This window comes from Asterias amurensis, chromosome 20 (genome assembly GCF_032118995.1).
Source record: "Asterias amurensis chromosome 20, ASM3211899v1".
In the NCBI taxonomy this organism is placed as follows: Eukaryota; Metazoa; Echinodermata; class Asteroidea; order Forcipulatida; family Asteriidae; genus Asterias; species Asterias amurensis.
Genome location: NC_092667.1, coordinates 11,652,991 through 11,671,909, shown reverse-complemented (window position 1 = coordinate 11,671,909; position 18,919 = coordinate 11,652,991). Strand labels below are relative to the sequence as shown.

The 18,919-nt window shown below is 38.7% G+C and overlaps 2 protein-coding genes across 2 annotated transcripts; one reads left to right on the top strand and one right to left on the bottom strand.

Annotated features, from left to right (window-relative positions):
• Nucleotides 1-894: 894 nt before the first annotated feature.
• LOC139952144 (COP9 signalosome complex subunit 5) lies at nt 895-8,760 on the top strand. The gene is made up of 8 exons (XM_071951124.1): nt 895-1,076; nt 2,320-2,428; nt 2,750-2,875; nt 4,045-4,173; nt 4,329-4,394; nt 5,406-5,603; nt 6,254-6,399; nt 6,777-8,760. The coding sequence occupies exons 1-8, from the start codon at nt 943-945 to the stop codon at nt 6,859-6,861; spliced, it is 993 nt and encodes a 330-aa protein (XP_071807225.1). The 5' UTR covers nt 895-942; the 3' UTR covers nt 6,862-8,760.
• Nucleotides 8,761-9,008: 248 nt separating this feature from the next.
• LOC139952143 (voltage-gated purine nucleotide uniporter SLC17A9-like) lies at nt 9,009-18,610 on the bottom strand. The gene is made up of 9 exons (XM_071951123.1): nt 18,393-18,610; nt 17,333-17,459; nt 15,845-16,064; nt 15,304-15,403; nt 14,480-14,740; nt 13,834-13,930; nt 13,202-13,324; nt 12,455-12,626; nt 9,009-11,320 (listed from the first exon to the last, which is right to left on the bottom strand). Exons 1-9 carry the CDS (start codon nt 18,500-18,502, stop codon nt 11,151-11,153), a joined length of 1,380 nt encoding a protein of 459 aa, XP_071807224.1. The 5' UTR covers nt 18,503-18,610; the 3' UTR covers nt 9,009-11,150.
• Nucleotides 18,611-18,919: the final 309 nt, after the last annotated feature.

Here is an 18,919-nt window from a genome sequence, read left to right as displayed (position 1 = left end):
ATCTGTTCAAGAACCCATGTACTATCATGTTGTTCATACTTGTTATATTGATAATTTAATTTTTTTATGGAAGTTGCCCATCACAAGAAAAGAAATGCCACTTGGTGTGCGGGCTGTACAACAGAGATGGAAAAAGAAGGCCTGGATAAGAAAGTTAAAAAGAAACCCGTTCACAATCTGCTGTTGAACTGACAGTGCCCAATTTGATACAGCCTGTAAGCATAACGAATTGCTAAGCACAGACACATATTGCTTAGCAGAACCAGCCAAAAGTCCAGTATTTGTGACTGGTGCCCTAGTGTTGCATGCACAGATGAGTCCAACCTGGGCTAACTGGTGCCCCCACCTTTTTTGTTGCTGAAAATATATCGGCATTATTTTCTGTAGCTTTATGAAATTGGTTCCCAATGATAGGCAGCAAGAAAACAGGATGCACTCAATACTCACATTCAACATTTTTTAATTTTTGTTATTTTTTTTATCTCTCAACAGACAAATTACAATCAGCTCTCGTTATGATAATAATAAAGAATACACTTCAAAATACAAAATTATAACCAATAATATTGTTATGTAATAAATAAATTTTGCAAAAAAATAGTTGACGGCCTGACGTTTCGACCCTAGTGGAGTCTTTCTCGAAGGCTAAATGACAACACAACAATTATGAACAGATAACTAAGTGAAACATACGCAGTGGAGTGGAAATACATGCATGGGGTTAGAAAGCATACAGAAAACACCTAGGGGTAAACCAATTAAATTTTGTATTTAGAATTTTGCCAAGTTGGCGGTCCATAGCAGACGACCATACATAAAACAGCCGTCGTACAATTTACAGTGCGCCCTCAACTGGTGACATTAGATCAATTACTTTTTGCCTGCTGTGTGTAACCCATTTAGGCATTTTTACCTTAGATTTTGTCCCTGTCTGTCTACAAAATGGACGGGGGAATGGCCGAGAAAACCTGGGAGATGACAAACAACATGGAAACGATTCAAAGTATGGATGAAATCTACAAATATGACAAAAAACAACAGCAAGAAATTCTGTCTGCAAAACCTTGGACGAAAGAGTGAGTGTGGTTTTGAAAGTCATAAAACTCACCCTTTCTGAAAGTGAAACAACAGGCATGAAGAAGCTAGCATGAGCAGTGTGTCATTGTGTCATTGGTGTGTCACTGTCAGTGTCAGTCAATCTTTATCCTAACTAATTCAGAAAGTTTTTAACATATTGACAAAAACAGTTGGACTCAGTTGTGATTCGGTAAAAAGCATTTTGATTTAGTGTCGACTTTTCTTTTGTTTCATTTTCGACTTGAAATTCAAGTTGAATGATTGATATATGATAGTAATAGTTCTGTTGAATTGAAATTGAATCCATGATTGATTGATTGTCAAAAGGTTTATCGCGAATAGCAAAATTCCAAGAGAGGGCGCTGTTGAACCCACACAAAGGTATAGGCGTTGCGTGCGCAGGTTGTTGAAACTGCGTTGAAACTGCCCCATATACCTTCCCACAATGCATTGCGGTTCTGAATCGCGATAAACCTTATGACTGTTGATAACGTTAAAAAGTGTTTTTTGTAAACTGGTCATGTTCCGGTTGGAGATTGGAGGCTGTTCCTGAATTAGTGGCTACCTTACACTACAGCTACGGCTGTTAGTGTTAAGCCTTAACTTAAGGACATCTTATAATTAAAGAATGATGACATGGCTTGGCTATATAGCTAGTTAGTTGCGATAACGTAACCCTCCTGCCGCTGTCGGCAGGAATGGTTACGTTATCGCAACTAGGCTATAGCCGCTTATTCAGATACTGCACTACTCTATGAATGATGTAACTAACCCTAAGGCGGCAAATCTTGTTTGTAAAAATTGTATCAATATAGTGACTTCTCTCTTCTGTGATGCATAAGTCTAGCAGATATTTGTATAAATGTATATTGCAGTGATTTTACACCGATGACATTGCTGCATCGATTTTGATTATCGCAACTATTAGTATTAATGAGCATGAAGATTTTTGTTGAGGATTGCTTTACTTAAAAAAATTAGGACCTTCGCTTAGGCTTTGTTATACTAATAGGCCTAATTGTTAAAAAGAGCGTGTTGATGGGGGATTTATATAGTACAGTAGGTTTAGACTAGTATTGTGTTAGTTCAATTTCTATATTTTGCAATTTTAATATTTATGAAATATCATTTTCTTCTGTTGAATGGAAGAAAAATTAATGTTTTGTTCTCCCATCTTTTATCACAGATGCAGAAACTTTTTTATGCCAAGGTTTTTTTTAAATGTTATTTCTTTATCCATAGCAACCACTATTTCAAGTACATCAAGATCTCTGCCTTAGCTCTACTCAAGATGGTGATGCACGCTCGCTCAGGAGGAAACCTAGAGGTCATGGGATTGCTCATTGGAAAGGTCAGAGTGGTCTCAAGACTCGTTTAATACCAACTCTTAATAGAACCACAAGGTTTGTTCCGCTATCATCTCCACGAAGTCTGTGGAGATGATAGCGGAACGAACCTTGTAGTTCTCGGAGTATTTAATATCCATCTCTTGTCTATATCACCAGATCACACACAAAATACAAAGTTTGTTCAGGTATCCCTAATACATCTTTAAAATGTCCAAAACGCATCTGCCCGCATACTCAACAAGACAAAATCATCCAAGCACTCTTTATCCCCAGTAAAAATTTAACATCTATTTTGTATTCATGTTTACTTCTTTTGACTATAGGTTGATGGAGAGACCATGATTGTGATGGACTGCTTTGCTCTACCGGTTGAAGGCACAGAGACGCGGGTCAATGCACAGGCGGCAGCTTATGAATACATGGCAGCGTACATTGAGAATGCCAAACAGGTAGGATGACCACACCCAATATGGGCGGGGCCGTCAACATCTCACATGCTGACAAGTAAGCTTCTGACAGCATTGAGAATGTTGAGCATGTGAGATGATACAAAATGACCACACCCATCGGGCGGGGCTGTCAACATCTCACATGCTGACAAGTAAGCTTCTGACAGCATTGAGAATGTTGAGCATGTGAGATGATACAAGACGAACCACACCCATCGGGCGGGGCTGTCAACATCTCACATGCTGACAAGTAAGCTTCTGGCGGCATTGAGAATGTTAAGCATGTGAGATGATACAAGACGAACCACACCCATTGGGCGTGGCTGTCAACATTCTCACATGCTGACAAGTAAGCTTCTGACAGCATTGAGAATGTTGAGCATGTGAGATGATACAAGACGAACCACACCCATCGGGCGTGGCTGTCAACATCTCACATGCTGACAAGTAAGCTTCTGGCAGCATTGAGAATGTTAAGCATATGAGATGGTACAAGACGGACCACAATAAAATATATGTTGCAAAAATAAAAGTTAATGGCCTGACGTTCCGACCCTAGCAGAGGGCTTTTAGAAACATATAGGTCCTTTTGGTTGGTAAGCAGTTTGCAACAGCTATATCTATTTTTTCTGAAGTATGTTCGTGTACAAATAAAATTAATATTTTTTACTGAATGCTTACACACATTTTAATCTATTTTTTGTTTGTCATGTAAGCCTGTTAAATAATACAGCTAATGATGGGCCTTTAATGTAATGTTTAATAATGTTCAGGTATTGTATCCTTTGGATTAACTTAATTTCAATTTTAATTTTCTTTTTATCCACTTAACTGCAGACTTTATGAAAATTTGAATTTATACTTTCTTCATGTTATAATTACTTCAGTTTGTTTGTATAGCTGTACCATTTAGGGTTTAACCAGGCGATTTTTCCTTGCATCTCAAATACAGTTTTACGAACAATATTAAAATAGGCATAGAGTACAACAAACAATAAAATACAAAAAATAAATACGAAAATAAAATACACATATGGAAATAAGCCGCACTTCTACACGCCTTCTAAGATTTTGAGCCTATTCTTAGACCTTTTACTTCAACCATGACTCTCGACCCTTGAGAGTGATTTATCAGCTTACCTTCCTTACAATGTACTTCGTTTGGACAGGTTGGTCGACTGGAGAATGCAATAGGCTGGTACCACAGTCATCCAGGTTATGGGTGTTGGCTATCGGGTATTGACGTAGGGACCCAGATGTTGAACCAGCAGTTTCAGGAACCGTTTGTTGCTATTGTGGTGAGTTGATTAGAGGCACATTTTTTTTTAACTAAAAAAAAAAATAACAAAAATCTCTCAATATTTAAATTTTATTATTAAGTCATTTTACTGAGTTGTTTCGTGCAAGTGAGAAGGTTTATGTTTGTTTGTCGTTATTAATTCTTCTGTGACAGATTGATCCAGTGAGGACAATTTCAGCTGGTAAAGTAAATCTTGGTGCATTTAGAACGTACCCAAAGGTAAGAAGAACTCTCATTTTAAATTGTGGTATCCATTGATCTCTATGATATTGACCGGATAGGACCCGTCAATCATTTTCCCTGGACACTGCTGGGGCTAACATTTGAAAGAAAAGGAAGTTCTCTTTTTTATACTGTCTGCTTGGTTTGAAAACGAATTTCAATTTTTGTTGAAAGCTAAACAATTAACCACACAAATGTCTCTAAAAGATGTTAAACTTGCATCAAGGATAAAGAATATTTATTTTTGGTTTTACCCATATACACCGATGTGTGTTAGCACTGTATACTCAGTACTTTCCCGAGTCCTGTGAAAAAAATCACAGACGTATTACTCAGTTGGGATTCAAACCCATGACCCTTGCAATTCTAGAGCAGTGTCATACCAACTAGACTACCGAGGTTGCCTGGTAGCTAGAGGCAGTTTGAATCCAATGGTTTAGCATCAAGTACTGCAAACGATTTAATAGATGTTAAAGACAGTGTACACTATTGGTTATTGTCAAAGACCAGTCTTCTCACTTGGTGTATCTCAACATATGCATAAAATAACAAACCTGTGAAAATTTGAGCTTGATCAGTCGTCGGGAGTTGCGAGATAACTATGAAAGAAAAAAACACCCTTGTCACACGAAGTTGCGTGCTTTCAGATGCTTGATTTCGAGACCTCGCATTCTAAACTTGAGGTCTCAAAATCAAATTTGTGGAAAATTACTTCTTTCTCCAAAACTACGTCACTTCTGAGGGAGCTGTTTCTCACAATGTTTTATACTATCAACCTCTCCCCATTACTCGTTACCAAGTAAGGTTTTATGCCAAAAATTATTTTGAGTAATTACCAATAGTGTCCACTGCCTTTAAATTAAAATAGATGTTAAATTAATTGTCCTTCTCCCAACATTTGATATTTCCTTTTTTGTTTAAATTACAGTCGCCTATCTGTGAAAAGCTAAACTTTATAAAACAAGGCCCTCTTGTGATAATACCAGACTATCTTTGTCTCTCCATTAGGGTTACAAGCCCCCCGATGAGGGTCCTTCCGAGTACCAGACCATCCCCTTGAACAAGATCGAGGACTTTGGGGTGCACTGCAAGCAGTACTACTCCCTCGATGTGTCATACTTCAAGTCGGCGCTGGATCGCAAACTCCTAGAGTCGCTCTGGAATAAATACTGGGTGAACACACTCAGCTCCTCAAGTCTCATAACGGTAGGTTCACATTGTTGTGTCGCTCTTAAAATATCACCTTGAGCATCCTTTGTGGTGGATATCTGCGCATTATAAATGTTGTTACTACTATTGTTATTTTAAAGCCATTGGACACTTTCGGTACAGAACAAAATTAAAAGTTCACAGATTTACAAATAACTTACAGGGTTTACAGAAGGCAATGGTGAAAGACTTCTCTTGTCCAATGGCTTTAAAGGAACATTACAGAATTGGTTTTTGCCAACCGAACAGATGCTTGCAGTGTAAGCACTTTATGTAATCCACCATATATATTAACTGACAAACATGTAGAAGTTTGAGATCGATCGGCCATCTGGGTCAAGCGAAAATAGTGAAATACGGATTACACATTTTGCATGACATCGATGTAAACAAATAAAACTAGTAAAACGCTCACTGAGCAATAAACTCCAGACAATTATGTCATTTATTTCTCATCAAATATGACATTTCAGGCAGAAATATTTTAAGGGATGTTTTCTACTATCATCATCATTGGACTGTGTTAGTTTGATGTAAATCTGTGATCTTGGCGATTTATTTGTCTTACCAATTCTGTAATATTCCTTTAATAAATTGTAAATGTCAAATGACTGTCCTTAAAGATACTTCTTATACTTTTTTTGCAGAATTCGGACTACACCACGGGACAGATCGGTGACCTGTCTGAGAAGTTGGAACAAGCGGAAGCTCAGCTTGGTAGAGGGAGCTTTATGCTGGCCATGGACCATGAGAAGAAAGCCGAGGACAAATTGGCTAAGGCTACTAAAGACAGGTAACGTTAGTCTGGCTCTAGGACTTAAAGACACTGGACACCTTTGGTAATTGTCAAAGACCAGTCTTCTCACTTGGTGCATCTCAACATATGCACAAAACAACAAACCTGTGAAATTTTGAACTCAATTGGTCAACTGTGCAGGAATGATGGAAGAAAAAACACCCTTGTCACACGAATAAACAATAAACTAACTTTGATGTTAGATGAGATGGACATGAAAAGGACCGAAAAAGTCCTAGGTAGTTTGGTTTTTATCATTGTTTTTTCTACCTTTACAAATTTACAAATAGTCAATTTACCTTTGTTATAGTGTGTATCGGTACTTGTCTTTAATAACATTGGGTTTGTTTTTCTCTTCTATTTTCTTTTTACAGTTGCAAGACAACAATAGAAGTTATCCACGGTCTCACATCACAAGTCATCAAGAATAGACTTTTTAACCAGGTTAATAACCACTGACTAATGGTTAGCCAAACTAGTTAATCGGTTTAAACTAGTTAACCGGCTTATTGCAACCACCACTTGAAAAACATTGTAATGCAGGTTTTGCAGAAGCAACTCGCAAGTAACATCTTTTTTGAGCTGGATAAATGATACCATGCATGATATGTACCCGAGGGTATAGTGTCGTGTCCTAGGCGACATTTTCCCATCCTTAAACACTCTCTTTTTCCCTTGTACAGAAGTAGCCCCCCTCCCCCCTAAAATCCTCCACAGAATTCTTGAGATTTCAAGAAATCTATAAAGACACAATAGACCTTATGCATTGACGTCCTTATGCGTTGACATCATCACGCAACAATTGAAAATGCACATCTGTGCACGCACGGCGCAAAAGATGGGCAAATAAGGGCGCCCTAATCAAATGACGTTATATAGGTCTAAATGAGGGCAGGGGTTACACCATGCCACATCAAGCACCGAATATTTGCGAATGTGATATATATTTCTCGAATGAATCTTGCGAAATCTGTTATGAGCAGCAAGTTACAACAATGCAGGCGATTCGCAATATAAAGTGTGCCATCTACAGTTTGGGTAGTGGGTTTTGGCGGTGTAGCATGCAGATGTGGGGAAAAAAGGTCTTAACGTTTTGGGCCTTACGCAGGATCCACCGCATCGCCGTGATAGTTTGAAGTCTGTTTGTGGTTTGCAAAGTAGCAAGACCATGTTTGTCTATGTTTACTGCATAAGATTATTGCTTGTGTAAAGCCATCCTTGGGTCGACCGGACATTTTGGTTGCGCTGCGACGACGCCATCATAATCAAGCAGAAATTTCACACTTGGGTCAAAATCGTTTGATCATCATGGAACAAGGTCATCCCGTCTTCTGCGATCAATAAGAAACAATGATAATAATAATAACACTGTAGTCTTACATACACCAAGAAGGTGCTTTCCAAGGGAATTTCAAGTAGTGGCACTGGTTTGGAACCACTTTGTTGGCGTGAGCTTCTGTGAAATGAGCAGACTTTCATTGGAATTCTGAGCATATAGTCCTGCTTATTTATGTTTTTTACCTAATGGTTAGATCACAAGGTTTTCACATAATCTAACCAAGTTTCGGTAGCCCAATCCACACCAGAGTGATAACTGTGTCTAGTTATCTAACTCCTCTATACAAATAATGTTCTCTAATTCTTGCATCGCGAACACAAACAAATTGTGCCCTTTGCTGATGTAAAAATTAAGCACTGTGGTTTTGGGGTCATACAGTATACATGGTATACCGTATGTTAAAAATTGTTGCTGATAGCAAGTGTACTTTGCTATGTTGTTAAAAGGTTTAATTTTAAAGGTACAAATAATAAACACTGATACTCATAAACAAACTGCTTGTTGTGGGTTCTAGTTTTTTTTTAAATAGCTTTTCCGTATTTTATTATAAAAAGAAAATCTGCATACAATAACCAATACATTTCGACATAATATAATTGTAAACAAAATAAAAAGAAATGACATAAAAGAAAAACAAAATATTAAACCATCCCCACCTACCTTTAATTTGATAATACTTTAAGTACCAATTGATTTGCTTTTTAAAGCATTTCAGATAAAATAAACAGATAAAATTAACAGATTTCAACTTTATATGTAACTTTTTTACTACCAATAATCCATAAGAAGTTTTAAAGCGCCTTATTTTTGACCGCGTAAGGGCACTCTCGTCTCAATAGTATTTTATCACTTCCGGGGGTATACGTGATCGTCCTGCACATTTTTAATAGACGTTCTGTCACTTTTGTTGCGCTGTACTTTTAAGTTGCTTTAGAGGTGGATTATAACGGCTCCTTTAAAAGTCTTACTCTCCGTGACGAATTAAAGGAACACGTTGCCTTGGATCGGTTGAGTTGGTCTTTGATAAGCGTTTGTAACCGTTTTTTATAAAATGCATATGGGTAGAAAGATGTTGTAAAAGTAGAATACAATGATCCACACAAACATGCCTCGAAATTGCGTGGTTTTCCTTTTACCTCTTCGACTAACACGTCGGCCATTTATGGGGGTCAAAATTTTGACTCCCATAAATGGCCGACCATGTTAGTTCGCACAGTAGAAGGAAAACCACGCAATTTCGAGGCAAACTTGTGTGGATCATTGTATTCTACTTTTAAAACAGCTTTCCAACCATATGCATTTTATAAAAAACGGTTACAAACGCTTTTGTTTTGACCAACTCGTCCGATCCAAGGCAACGTGTTCCTTTAAATGTCTGTGGTGGTAATGCGCTCCAGTATTCAATAACTGTTCTGGATATGAATGAATATACCCCCAGATGTGATTGAGAGCGCCCTCACACGGTTACAAACATGGCACGTTGCATGGTTCAGGCGATTATTTCCGGAGTTGAGAGTTTTCCACTGATAACCTTTCACCTTCAGATTTTCTTCAAAAAAGTTGAAGTTTCGTAATACAAAGACAGCATCTTATAAAAAGCCTTTTATTTCCGAACGCGTCTAATTCAAAGGCATAGTGTACCTTTAATGGAGAAGAGCTTTTATTTAAAGTTAAATTCCGCTGGGCGTTTACAGAGAATACAATGTATTTATGGGCCACATGATTTGTTCACATTGTTTTGTAGTTTATAATAATACAAAACAATCATTAAGAGGTATAACAACTGTACTTAAAATAAAAAAAAGACTTCTGCATTTTTTCCCACTACAAAGTAAACTAAAACTGCCAGAAAAGTAATCAGATAAAGTCTGTTCGAATTTGGGAAAAAAAAACCACAAGACCACATGTGTTTACTGTCCTAGAAACGCTAAGTAATAGACCAGAATAAAAATGAGAAAACAAAACTTCCTGAATCCTGACATAATGAATTTCAATGCACGTACACATCTGCTGTATGGGAAAAATTGTGTGTGTGCATTTTAATACACATAGTATACTTCACTGCTCAATAGAATTGAAAGGTAGTTTTCTGACTCAAAGTCAACATTTGAACATAAAGACGGCAAAAAAGTAACACGGCTGTTGTAAAAGCACCTATAATTTTACAATTGTAGGGATTTGTTCACTTGGTGGGATGCAATTTTTGTTCAGCACATCAAAATTGCCATAGCACTCAATCTCAGCCAATCACGCACAACATTTTGTATGCCGATGTCAACAACTTTATACCCCCAGAAATATAGTTACATTTACTATTAATACATGGCACTGCTGAGGTTATTTTATAATAATAACGATGTTTAAGGCAGCATTTTGTAGGCAAAAATAAACCATGTCCCAAATTATATCAAGGGACCTGGTTGACCGGAACTTAAGAAGGGTTCTGGTTCTGGTGAATTACTGCACAATCTCCACATATCGGGATGTACACGTGAAGGTGACTGAGCAGCAATGATTTACATGAAGTGAGTCCCCCTGATGATGTTACCCATATCCATAGCTTGAAGTTTACTCTTAAAAATACAAATAGCTGGTGCTTCGCAAATATCTTGTGGTAGTTCAGGTCTTGTGTTGTCCTGGCCCCAATTTCATGGCTCTGCTTACCGTAAGCACAGAATCGGCGCTTACGGAAGCAGGTAATTCTGTGCTTGCGGCAAGCGTATTTCACGGGTTAGCGACGAATTTTGGCTTCTGTGCATGCATACTCCACGTTACTAGGCATTCAAGTATCAAGGCTAGCGCAGAAATTCAGCGCTTGTAAGTAAGCGGGGAATCGGTGATCGTAAACGCAGAATTCGGAGGTAAGCAGAGCCATGAAATTGGGCCCCTGTCTTTTTTGGTCATGTGCTTTGTGCTTTGTCTGCTCTGTCTGTATAAACTCTATTGTATTTTTGGTGGGTTTTTTCTTTGTATGGGCACTCCCTAACACAAGCTGTGCTTACTTGGTCGTGCCCCCAATTTCCTGCATTTTGTGGGTGTATCACTTTGCAAACATTGTATTTATATTGATTGAGGAATAGACCCTTCCCATGAAACATGTAAATAGCACATCTATCTTTTCATGCCGCCCTCCAGAATGGACCGTTTTCATGAAATTGACGCAAAGCGCATGCGCACTAACGTTTTGGTTGGCAAAATGAGGGAACATCGCGCTGTTTTGTACACGACTAATGGCTGCGTGACGCTGACGCGATTACGCGTCTCCTCAGTGCACAACTCCATGGCGTTTCCCAACCAAAAGGGTCTGTACGCATGCGTGAATGTAATGGGAAGGGTCCATTGGAAATAAATGTACTGAACTGAACTGGTTTGCTACACAGCTATGAAAACAGTCTGGTGCCGAAAGGGATTAAATAACTGGTACAGCTGATCCAAAGGACATAAACACCGACCAGCCAAACAATAAGACAGACACAGCCAGTCCGAATACTGCTGGCCAACTCTGCCAAGTATGCAGGATGTACCCAGTGAAGTAGGTCCCTGTGAATCCGGCAAGAGCACCGACACAGTTGGAGATACCTGCATGGAAATAATTATAATTACAATTAATATTTATAAATTATAACAATAATAACCAGGCATGTGAGACTTCCTCTTTTCAGCTGATTTCCTCTTTTTTTGGTTTTGGCTTTTTTCTTTTTTCTTCACTTTCTGTGTACAAAAGTATAGGGATATTATCTTTTCCTCTTTTTTTCTTGTCCAGTTTTCTCTTTTCCTCTTTTTTCATGGATCATTACTCACATGCGTGAATAACAAAGACCACTTGGTAGAGCCCTGGTATCCGCCTAAAGAAGGCGCTCATGGCGCGCCTTTCACAAAAGTTACAAAGCGCTGTACATAGTATCTACGATTAAACACAAATTTTAATTAACTTAACTTAGCGTTAAGTAAATGAGTTTTTAACATGGCTTTAAAGGATTCTAAAGATGATGCCTGACGGATGTAAAGAGGTAGATTGTTTGATAATGTAGGTGTGCTGACTGTGAAAGTTCAAAATCAATTATCAACATTTTCAACAGCAAGTACGATGCAGAACACCCACAGTGATTCCCGTGGTGCCACTGAGCTTTTGTTGTGGTGCCATCTGCAAGGTTCTGTACAAATTTACATTTTCCTCATAGAAGTGCCCCTTATCAGAGAAAAATTGCTGTGCCCCTTTAAGAGTGAATGTTTAAGCCCTGTGATGTCTACAATAATATTGGAGTCTTATAACTGTATAGCATCTGTATTTACCAAGGAAGTTCTCAAGACACTTGAACAAAGATAAACATTTTTTAAGGCACTAGGTTTTGAAGTTAATGATTTATGAGACCCATTTATGTAGCACCTTATAAGGGTTTACAAGGTGCTGTCGCCATTTAGCAGTATCTGCCAGAAACATTGGGGCAAACCCTTGCTCTTAGTTTGAAAGTGTAACTGGTTTCTTTTACATGCGTTACCCAACACACAGGACCTACGGCTCAAAGGTTCCATCCAAAGGACGGAGCAATAATGGTTACACATAATTATCTCGCTCAAGGACACAAGTGTTAAGACCCACACTCTGCTGATCAGAAACACACGAGCTTGAGTCCAGTGTGCTTGACTACTCAGCCGCAGCACGCAATAAATGTTGTCTGAGTTTTTAAGTTAGTTTATGTAACCCTAACTTACCGTAAACTGCACCAGCGTGCTTTGGTGCTACATCTTGGACGTTGACTTGTACACCCGTATTGCTAAATGCTGAACTTGCTACGGCAACCATCATTAGGCTAAGCGCTGTGTGGTAATCACTCACAAAGCATATCATGATGAGCGAGAATGACATACCGATACATGATAACGTCTGGGTAACAAAACAAGAAGCTCAGTCATTTATAAGGACATGCAATCATTTAATAGATGTTAAATTTGCATCGCGGATAAAGAATATCAATTTTGGTTTTACCCATAAACACCGATGTGTGTATAGCACATACTCAGTATCTTCCAGAGTTCTGTGAACAAAATCACATGCATAGGGATTCGACCCTGACCTTTGCAATTCTAGAGCAGTGTCTTACCAACTGGACCACCAAGATTCATGTAATGAATTGGTAATTATTGATAACAATATGTTGATGTTAATTTTGCACTTGGGAAAAGGAATATAATTTTTTTTTTCCATTACACTGTATACCCAGTAACTTCAGTAACCCCGAGAAAAAGGGATATTATGAGCATGATTTCCAGAACCTTCTGTCCCTCTTTGTTTGTACGGGTGAATTGAAGCATAGCACGGTAGGTGCATGCCTGTGCAGCCTACACAATGGGTGGATATTTACAGCAACCGTCCGACTGACAGCAAATAATTCAGAGGGCTCCAAAGTATTCTGCCAGTCCGGAAAAATTTGGTTACTAATAATTTTTTTTTTTACTCACGTGTATACTTTTTCTGCAATTTATAACTGAGCATCCAACTGTCAGAAGTTTTGTTGCTATATAACCAGAGATAAGCGAGGCTGGTATGGAGATTAACCAAGGCAGGACATTGAACACCCAACCCTGGAAAGAATCAGACACACAGGCAAATAAAATCTTATAAACTCAAAAATTCAAAATCGACCACTGTGGTTTGTATGCATTATGCCAGCCCACGATACGTATCATGCATCTACACCGTTTATAGTCATCCCTCCCACTGTCTGACCAATCAATATCATCCTCTGTGGATTTGAATAATAAATAAACCAATCCAGCCCAAACATTTTCACATTAGGTTTATTGTATCTACATTCATGCAGGATTAAAAACAATCGAACAGTTCCAAAAACGAAAGGTTTCCTTTGTCTTTAACGACATATTTTGTTTAAGCTTTAATCCAAGAACAACGTTATCTAAAAGCAGCATTCAGCAACGGAGTCCAGCATTCTCATAAAGACGATCAGAGCTACTGATCAAAAAGTTGAGTCATTAACCAACATTTTTAATATTTCAGAACCAACGCTACTCTAAAAATAGATATCCACATGGTGTTACCACAAACCTCTCTTAGTTACATTATCTATACATACCTTTTGGCCTGGGAAGACCTCAGTGAAGTAGGTAGGCATCCATGACATAAGAATAAAGAATAAAAAGTTGGTGCAACTGTGCGCTAATAGAACAGCCCTGTGTGGTCGAAAGAAAAAAACACACCATTGTATCAATTCAAATGAAACTGAAAAAAAAAAAACGATTCTCTGTACCAAGCTGACCATGACGACAATCTTACTCTAGATTATGGAGAGGTTGAGTTACTAATACTTCACAAAAAGGCAACAGGCTGTTGCCTCTATGCCCCCTGGCCATTGCCTTGGTGCCCTTGAAATGCCCCAGTAGAAATGTACAATTTCCTCATAGGGTGCCCTTTACCATGCCTTGGTGCCCTCTCCCTTCAAAAACGAAGCATACAGGCCTGGGTTAACCTGTTAAAGATCATAGAGGCCACAAGTGATATGTCCATAGTGATAGCGGCTGCAAATGGCTGCAATTGAACTACTTCCATTCACATAAAGAGGTCAAAGCTATATGAAACTATACAATGTATTGTTAACATAGTATCCCAGGCTTATGGTCTATTGGAACACATCTTGGAGTTTTTGAAAAAAAATGCACAACGTGAATTATGAGGTAATTTCAATGAGATGTTTAAGCAAACCAAATTGTTTCCCCTCTCACCAAAACGGCTTTTTTGTAACGAGGGTCCTCCAAGGAAAGTGAGTAGCTCCTTGGGTCATCCCCCTGTCTTCCATCGTCTTCATTTCCTTCTCCTCTCTCCTGCCGTTGTGCAGCATGTAAATTGTTTTCTTTCTTCGTTTGCGGAGATGGAACCTGACAAAGAGGCCCCAGCTGACACCCAGGAGGCCAACAAAGTAGAAGATGGTTTGCCAGTGGAAGTAGAGGAGCATGACGGAGCCTACTGCACCAGTGAAGAGAGCTCTGATAACAACAAAGAACAAGAAATGAAATAAGACTCTTCACACTAATCTATTCCCCGGGGGGGTTTCCCAGGGGAATAACATCCGACCCTTTCACACTTGGAGGACTTCACCCCTGATATACCCCGGCAAATAGCCACCCCTGCTCTGGAGCAGGGATAAGGGGTAAAACCCTGCGGGGTATTTTTCAAACGTGCAACTGGAACCCTGTGGAATAGGGACCTAGGCGGGGACAGTGTAAAAGTGCGACAGGGCTGTATTCGTCTTCTTCCATAAGGGTACACTGAGTTCACCATCTGAATAATTACGTATTCCAAGGGGATAAGAGATACAGTGTGACACGGCCATAGTAACTGTTTGTATCTAATAATGTAAATTTGGTTTTGATTTTTGTATTTTGCCAAAGGTCCACTTTATCATGTAATTTTGTTTTTGATTAGTTTTATTTACATTGTAGGAGATATCACCCAACTCACTTTCTATGAATATCTTGTCAAATTTACCAATCTTCATTATTCCTTTGAAGGAAATATATGTAAACACTGTTACTTTCTCCCCACTTACCCTGCCGATGATGCAGCAAATATAAATGAAAATACGGTTGGTTTATCCTTGGTGCTGACCTTCTTACTAATGAGACTACTCATGGACGGATAATGTACACCTGTAAAGGGTATAAATTAAAATAATAATCATCAAACTCTTAAACATAGAAAATAAGACAGACGCTGAGGAAGAAGCAATCTAAGTTAACAACAGACTACAGCAGAACTGTTCACTCTTCACCATCATGCTCTTGGTTAAGAATGCGAGGGTCTTGGGTTTGAATCCAACCCAAGGCTGCCTGCAGGACTGATACTTCACGGAGGCAACGGAGGCGATTGCCTCCGTTGCCCCTTGCCATTGCCTTGGTGCCCTTGAAATGCTCCACTAGAAATTTTCAATTTCCTCATAGGGTGCCCTTTGCCAAAGAGAAAATGCCTTGGTGCCCTTGCCCTTTCAAAAACGAAGCATACAGGCCTGAGCCTGTGTATTTTATTTCCACATGACTTGGGAATGGGATTGGGGGGGGGGGGTTGAGGGGGGAGTTCAGATTGATGCTTACCTTGTGTGATGCCTAACAGGAACCTGATGAAGGCCATGGAGTAAATAGACGCTGCTTTAGATGAGTAAATATAAGGCACCTGCGGTGTGATGATGGTGACCAGCCCCCAGATGATGGCAGCGTGATAAAGCACCAGATCACCTCCGATCTTATCACTAATGTAACCCCCTGGTATCTGTGTGCAGGGGTAACCCCACAGGAAGCAGGCGAGAACTAAACCCTGGAATCAAGTACAGAAGAAAAAATACTTTGAATACTGATATTTGGTACTTGGGAGAAACTTTGTTGTAGGAAACTTTGTTGAGCTTAGGCCGAGTAAAAAAAGAAACATGTTTAGCGTCCGGGTTTCTCAAACAAAGGAAGGAGGAGGGGCTTTTTATTTTTTAGTTTTTATTTCAAGATGGCCGCCATTCTTTGTTAAAATGTCAAATATTCATTGTTTTTTTCTTCTGCTGAAACACACAAAATATTAATGAAACATTTTGGTAAAAGCATTCAGACAAGACATTCAGATTGTTTTTGCTGAGATCATTTAAAATAACCCTTCTTCAAAAAAACAAAAACAAAACAAAGTGCATACAAAATAAAATAAAAACTAAAATAAAAAAGGAGGCGGCCTGTAAAAAGGAAGCGGGCGGGGACGCTAAACATGTTTCTTTTTTTACTTGGCCTTTCGGGCAGAAAATGGATAGGCAAAACCTACTTGTTCATACGGTGTGCTGTGTGGTTTAAGGTAAAAACTTTTCAGGCTACTTTTAATCATCCAGTTTTTTTTCAGAATTTTCAAAGGGCAAACAATTCAGAATTCAGACTTAAGTAGGAAGAACATCTGTAACACAACATCAACTATCAATACCCTACTCATTTATAGTTGCATCTTGTCCATTGTCATTCCCCCAGCTCTATGAAACAAAGATGTGAGTAGGAGGTTGTAAATGATTAGCAACTTGCATACTCCAAAGGAGTTGGAGCATGTCTCATCAATGCTCAATGGCAAATGAACAGGGACTGTAAAAGTGCAAGGCGCTTTAAAGGCAGTGGACACTATTGGTAATTACTCAAAATAATTATTAGCATAAAACCTTACTTGGTAACGAGTAATGGGGAGAGGTTGATGGTATAAAACATTGTGAGAAACGGCACCCCCTGAAGTGCCATAGTTTTCGAGAGAGAAGTAATTTTCCACAAATATGATTTTGAGACCTCTGATTTAGAACTTGAGGTCTCAAAATCAACCATCTAAACGCACACAACTTCGTGTGACAGGGGTGTTTTTTTCTTTCATTATTATCTTGCAAGTTCGATGACCGATTGAGCTCAAATTTTCACAGGTTTGTTATTTTATGCATATGTTGAGATACGCCAACTGTGAAGGCTTTAATGAAATGTTGAAAAGCACCTTTAGAACAAATGCCTGTTGTTATTCATATTTGTACAACTTATTTTGTTTTAAAGTCTCATTCAAATTTCGGGCCAACCATGAGTTACCATATCTGCTTTATCCCATTCGAATTCGGCAGCGACTTGGACGACACATAGTGGCAGTATCGTTCGTGCTGAGTAGAGAACTGTGGTACCAAGAAATAAAATGAGCGTCCATTCTATTCTGTCATGCCTGGATGGACAATTATGGGGGAAAAACATGAGATTGGAGCTGAGAATGATTCAATTAAAGATAAATTCAATGGCCAATGGAGGGCTCACTTTGGTTTGAATTAAAGAGGCTGTGTCTTCTGTCATGATAAAGACAGGCCTGACTGTTCAAGGAAATTATTTTAAGTCTCACACAGTTACAGCACGCATGTTCTCCCTCCACATCAAGTCTAATGCAGAGTGCGCACACACGTGCTGTCTTGGTGATAGTTCATATTTCCTTTTATACAGCTACAGGCCTGCGTTGAAAAAAACCGACACACCCACTTTTAAAGTAATAAAATGAGTTGTTTTTGTTTTGTTTACAACTAGGCCTACATTTCTTTTAAACACGAGATACAAGATTTTGTTTAAAAAACAATCTAAATAAAAAAGACTTTAGCCTGATGAGTCAACTTGTCATCATCACCATGAAAGAGGAAGATACCCCCCACCCCCCCAAAAATAGAAGAACAAAACAAGAATAAATAAATAAAATTAAAACATAAATAAATAAATAAAACAAAAAACACATTAACAACCCAGCCCCAAACAAACAAACAAACAAACAAACAAACAAACAAACTAACAACCCACATAACTAAACACATAATATAATTTTCATTAGAAGTTCTACCTCCAAAATGAAAATGTATGAAATATAATTAATAGTTGCGATAACGTAACCCTCCTGCCGACGGCCGGCGTTCCTCCGGCTACGCCGTCGGCAGGAGGGTTACGTTATCGCAACTAGAAATATAATTAATATAAATGTAAACCATAGCCAAGACTCTAGAGCGTGATCAAACCATCTCATTTTTTTCTCCCAGATCTCACCCTTTTTGTCATGTTTGTATTATCCCAACGATTCAAAATATTGACATTTGTCTTGACTGGCTGACAGAAGGCAAATTACCTTGACCACAGCGCATTTCTTGAATTATCTCCATCACAACTCAGAGCGATTTTCACCGATTTAGATTTACCCGCATCTTGTAAACTAGGTTCCGATTTCGACTTAAGCATAATATTAATAACATCAGCAGAGTTAATCGATGGTCTTGATCAAAGTTCACATGAAAATCCACTGACCAATATTTATAAACAGTTCAGCGCTAAACTTGTTTCCGTTTAAATGCCACGCATGCAAAAAGTGCAGTGACCCGAGTGACCCTCGAACTCTTTTTCATTTGTCAACTCGTTCAAAACTTGCGCATTTGGAGAGTACAATTCTGCGCAAAACTATCATATTGCTTTCTGAATAAGCACGCATTTTTCTAAAATGCGCTCTCTGCCCGCTTCCTTTCTTGAATGTCATTTCGAATTTGTGCATACAAAACTGAAATTGCGTGAAAACCACAAAGAAAGCGCATTATTTCTGCAATGCGCGGTCAGTATGATGACCGTGTTAACATTGCGCCCCTATCAAAAGGTCACGGTCTA

Excerpts from the sequence above, each read along its gene's own strand:
- LOC139952143 (XM_071951123.1), bottom strand. The coding sequence starts at position 18,502 with ATGCTTAAGTCGAAATCGGAACCTAGTTTACAAGATGCGGGTAAATCT. Across the intron at positions 12,627-13,201 it reads ATTGCAGAAAAAGTATACAC|ACGTTATCATGTATCGGTAT; the intron begins GTGAGTAAAAAA and ends TTTGTTACCCAG. Across the intron at positions 11,321-12,454 it reads GCACGCTGGTGCAGTTTACG|GTATCTCCAACTGTGTCGGT; the intron begins GTAAGTTAGGGT and ends ATTTCCATGCAG.
- LOC139952144 (XM_071951124.1), top strand. The coding sequence starts at position 943 with ATGGACGGGGGAATGGCCGAGAAAACCTGGGAGATGACAAACAACATG. Across the intron at positions 5,604-6,253 it reads GCTCCTCAAGTCTCATAACG|AATTCGGACTACACCACGGG; the intron begins GTAGGTTCACAT and ends CTTTTTTTGCAG. Across the intron at positions 6,400-6,776 it reads GCTAAGGCTACTAAAGACAG|TTGCAAGACAACAATAGAAG; the intron begins GTAACGTTAGTC and ends TTCTTTTTACAG.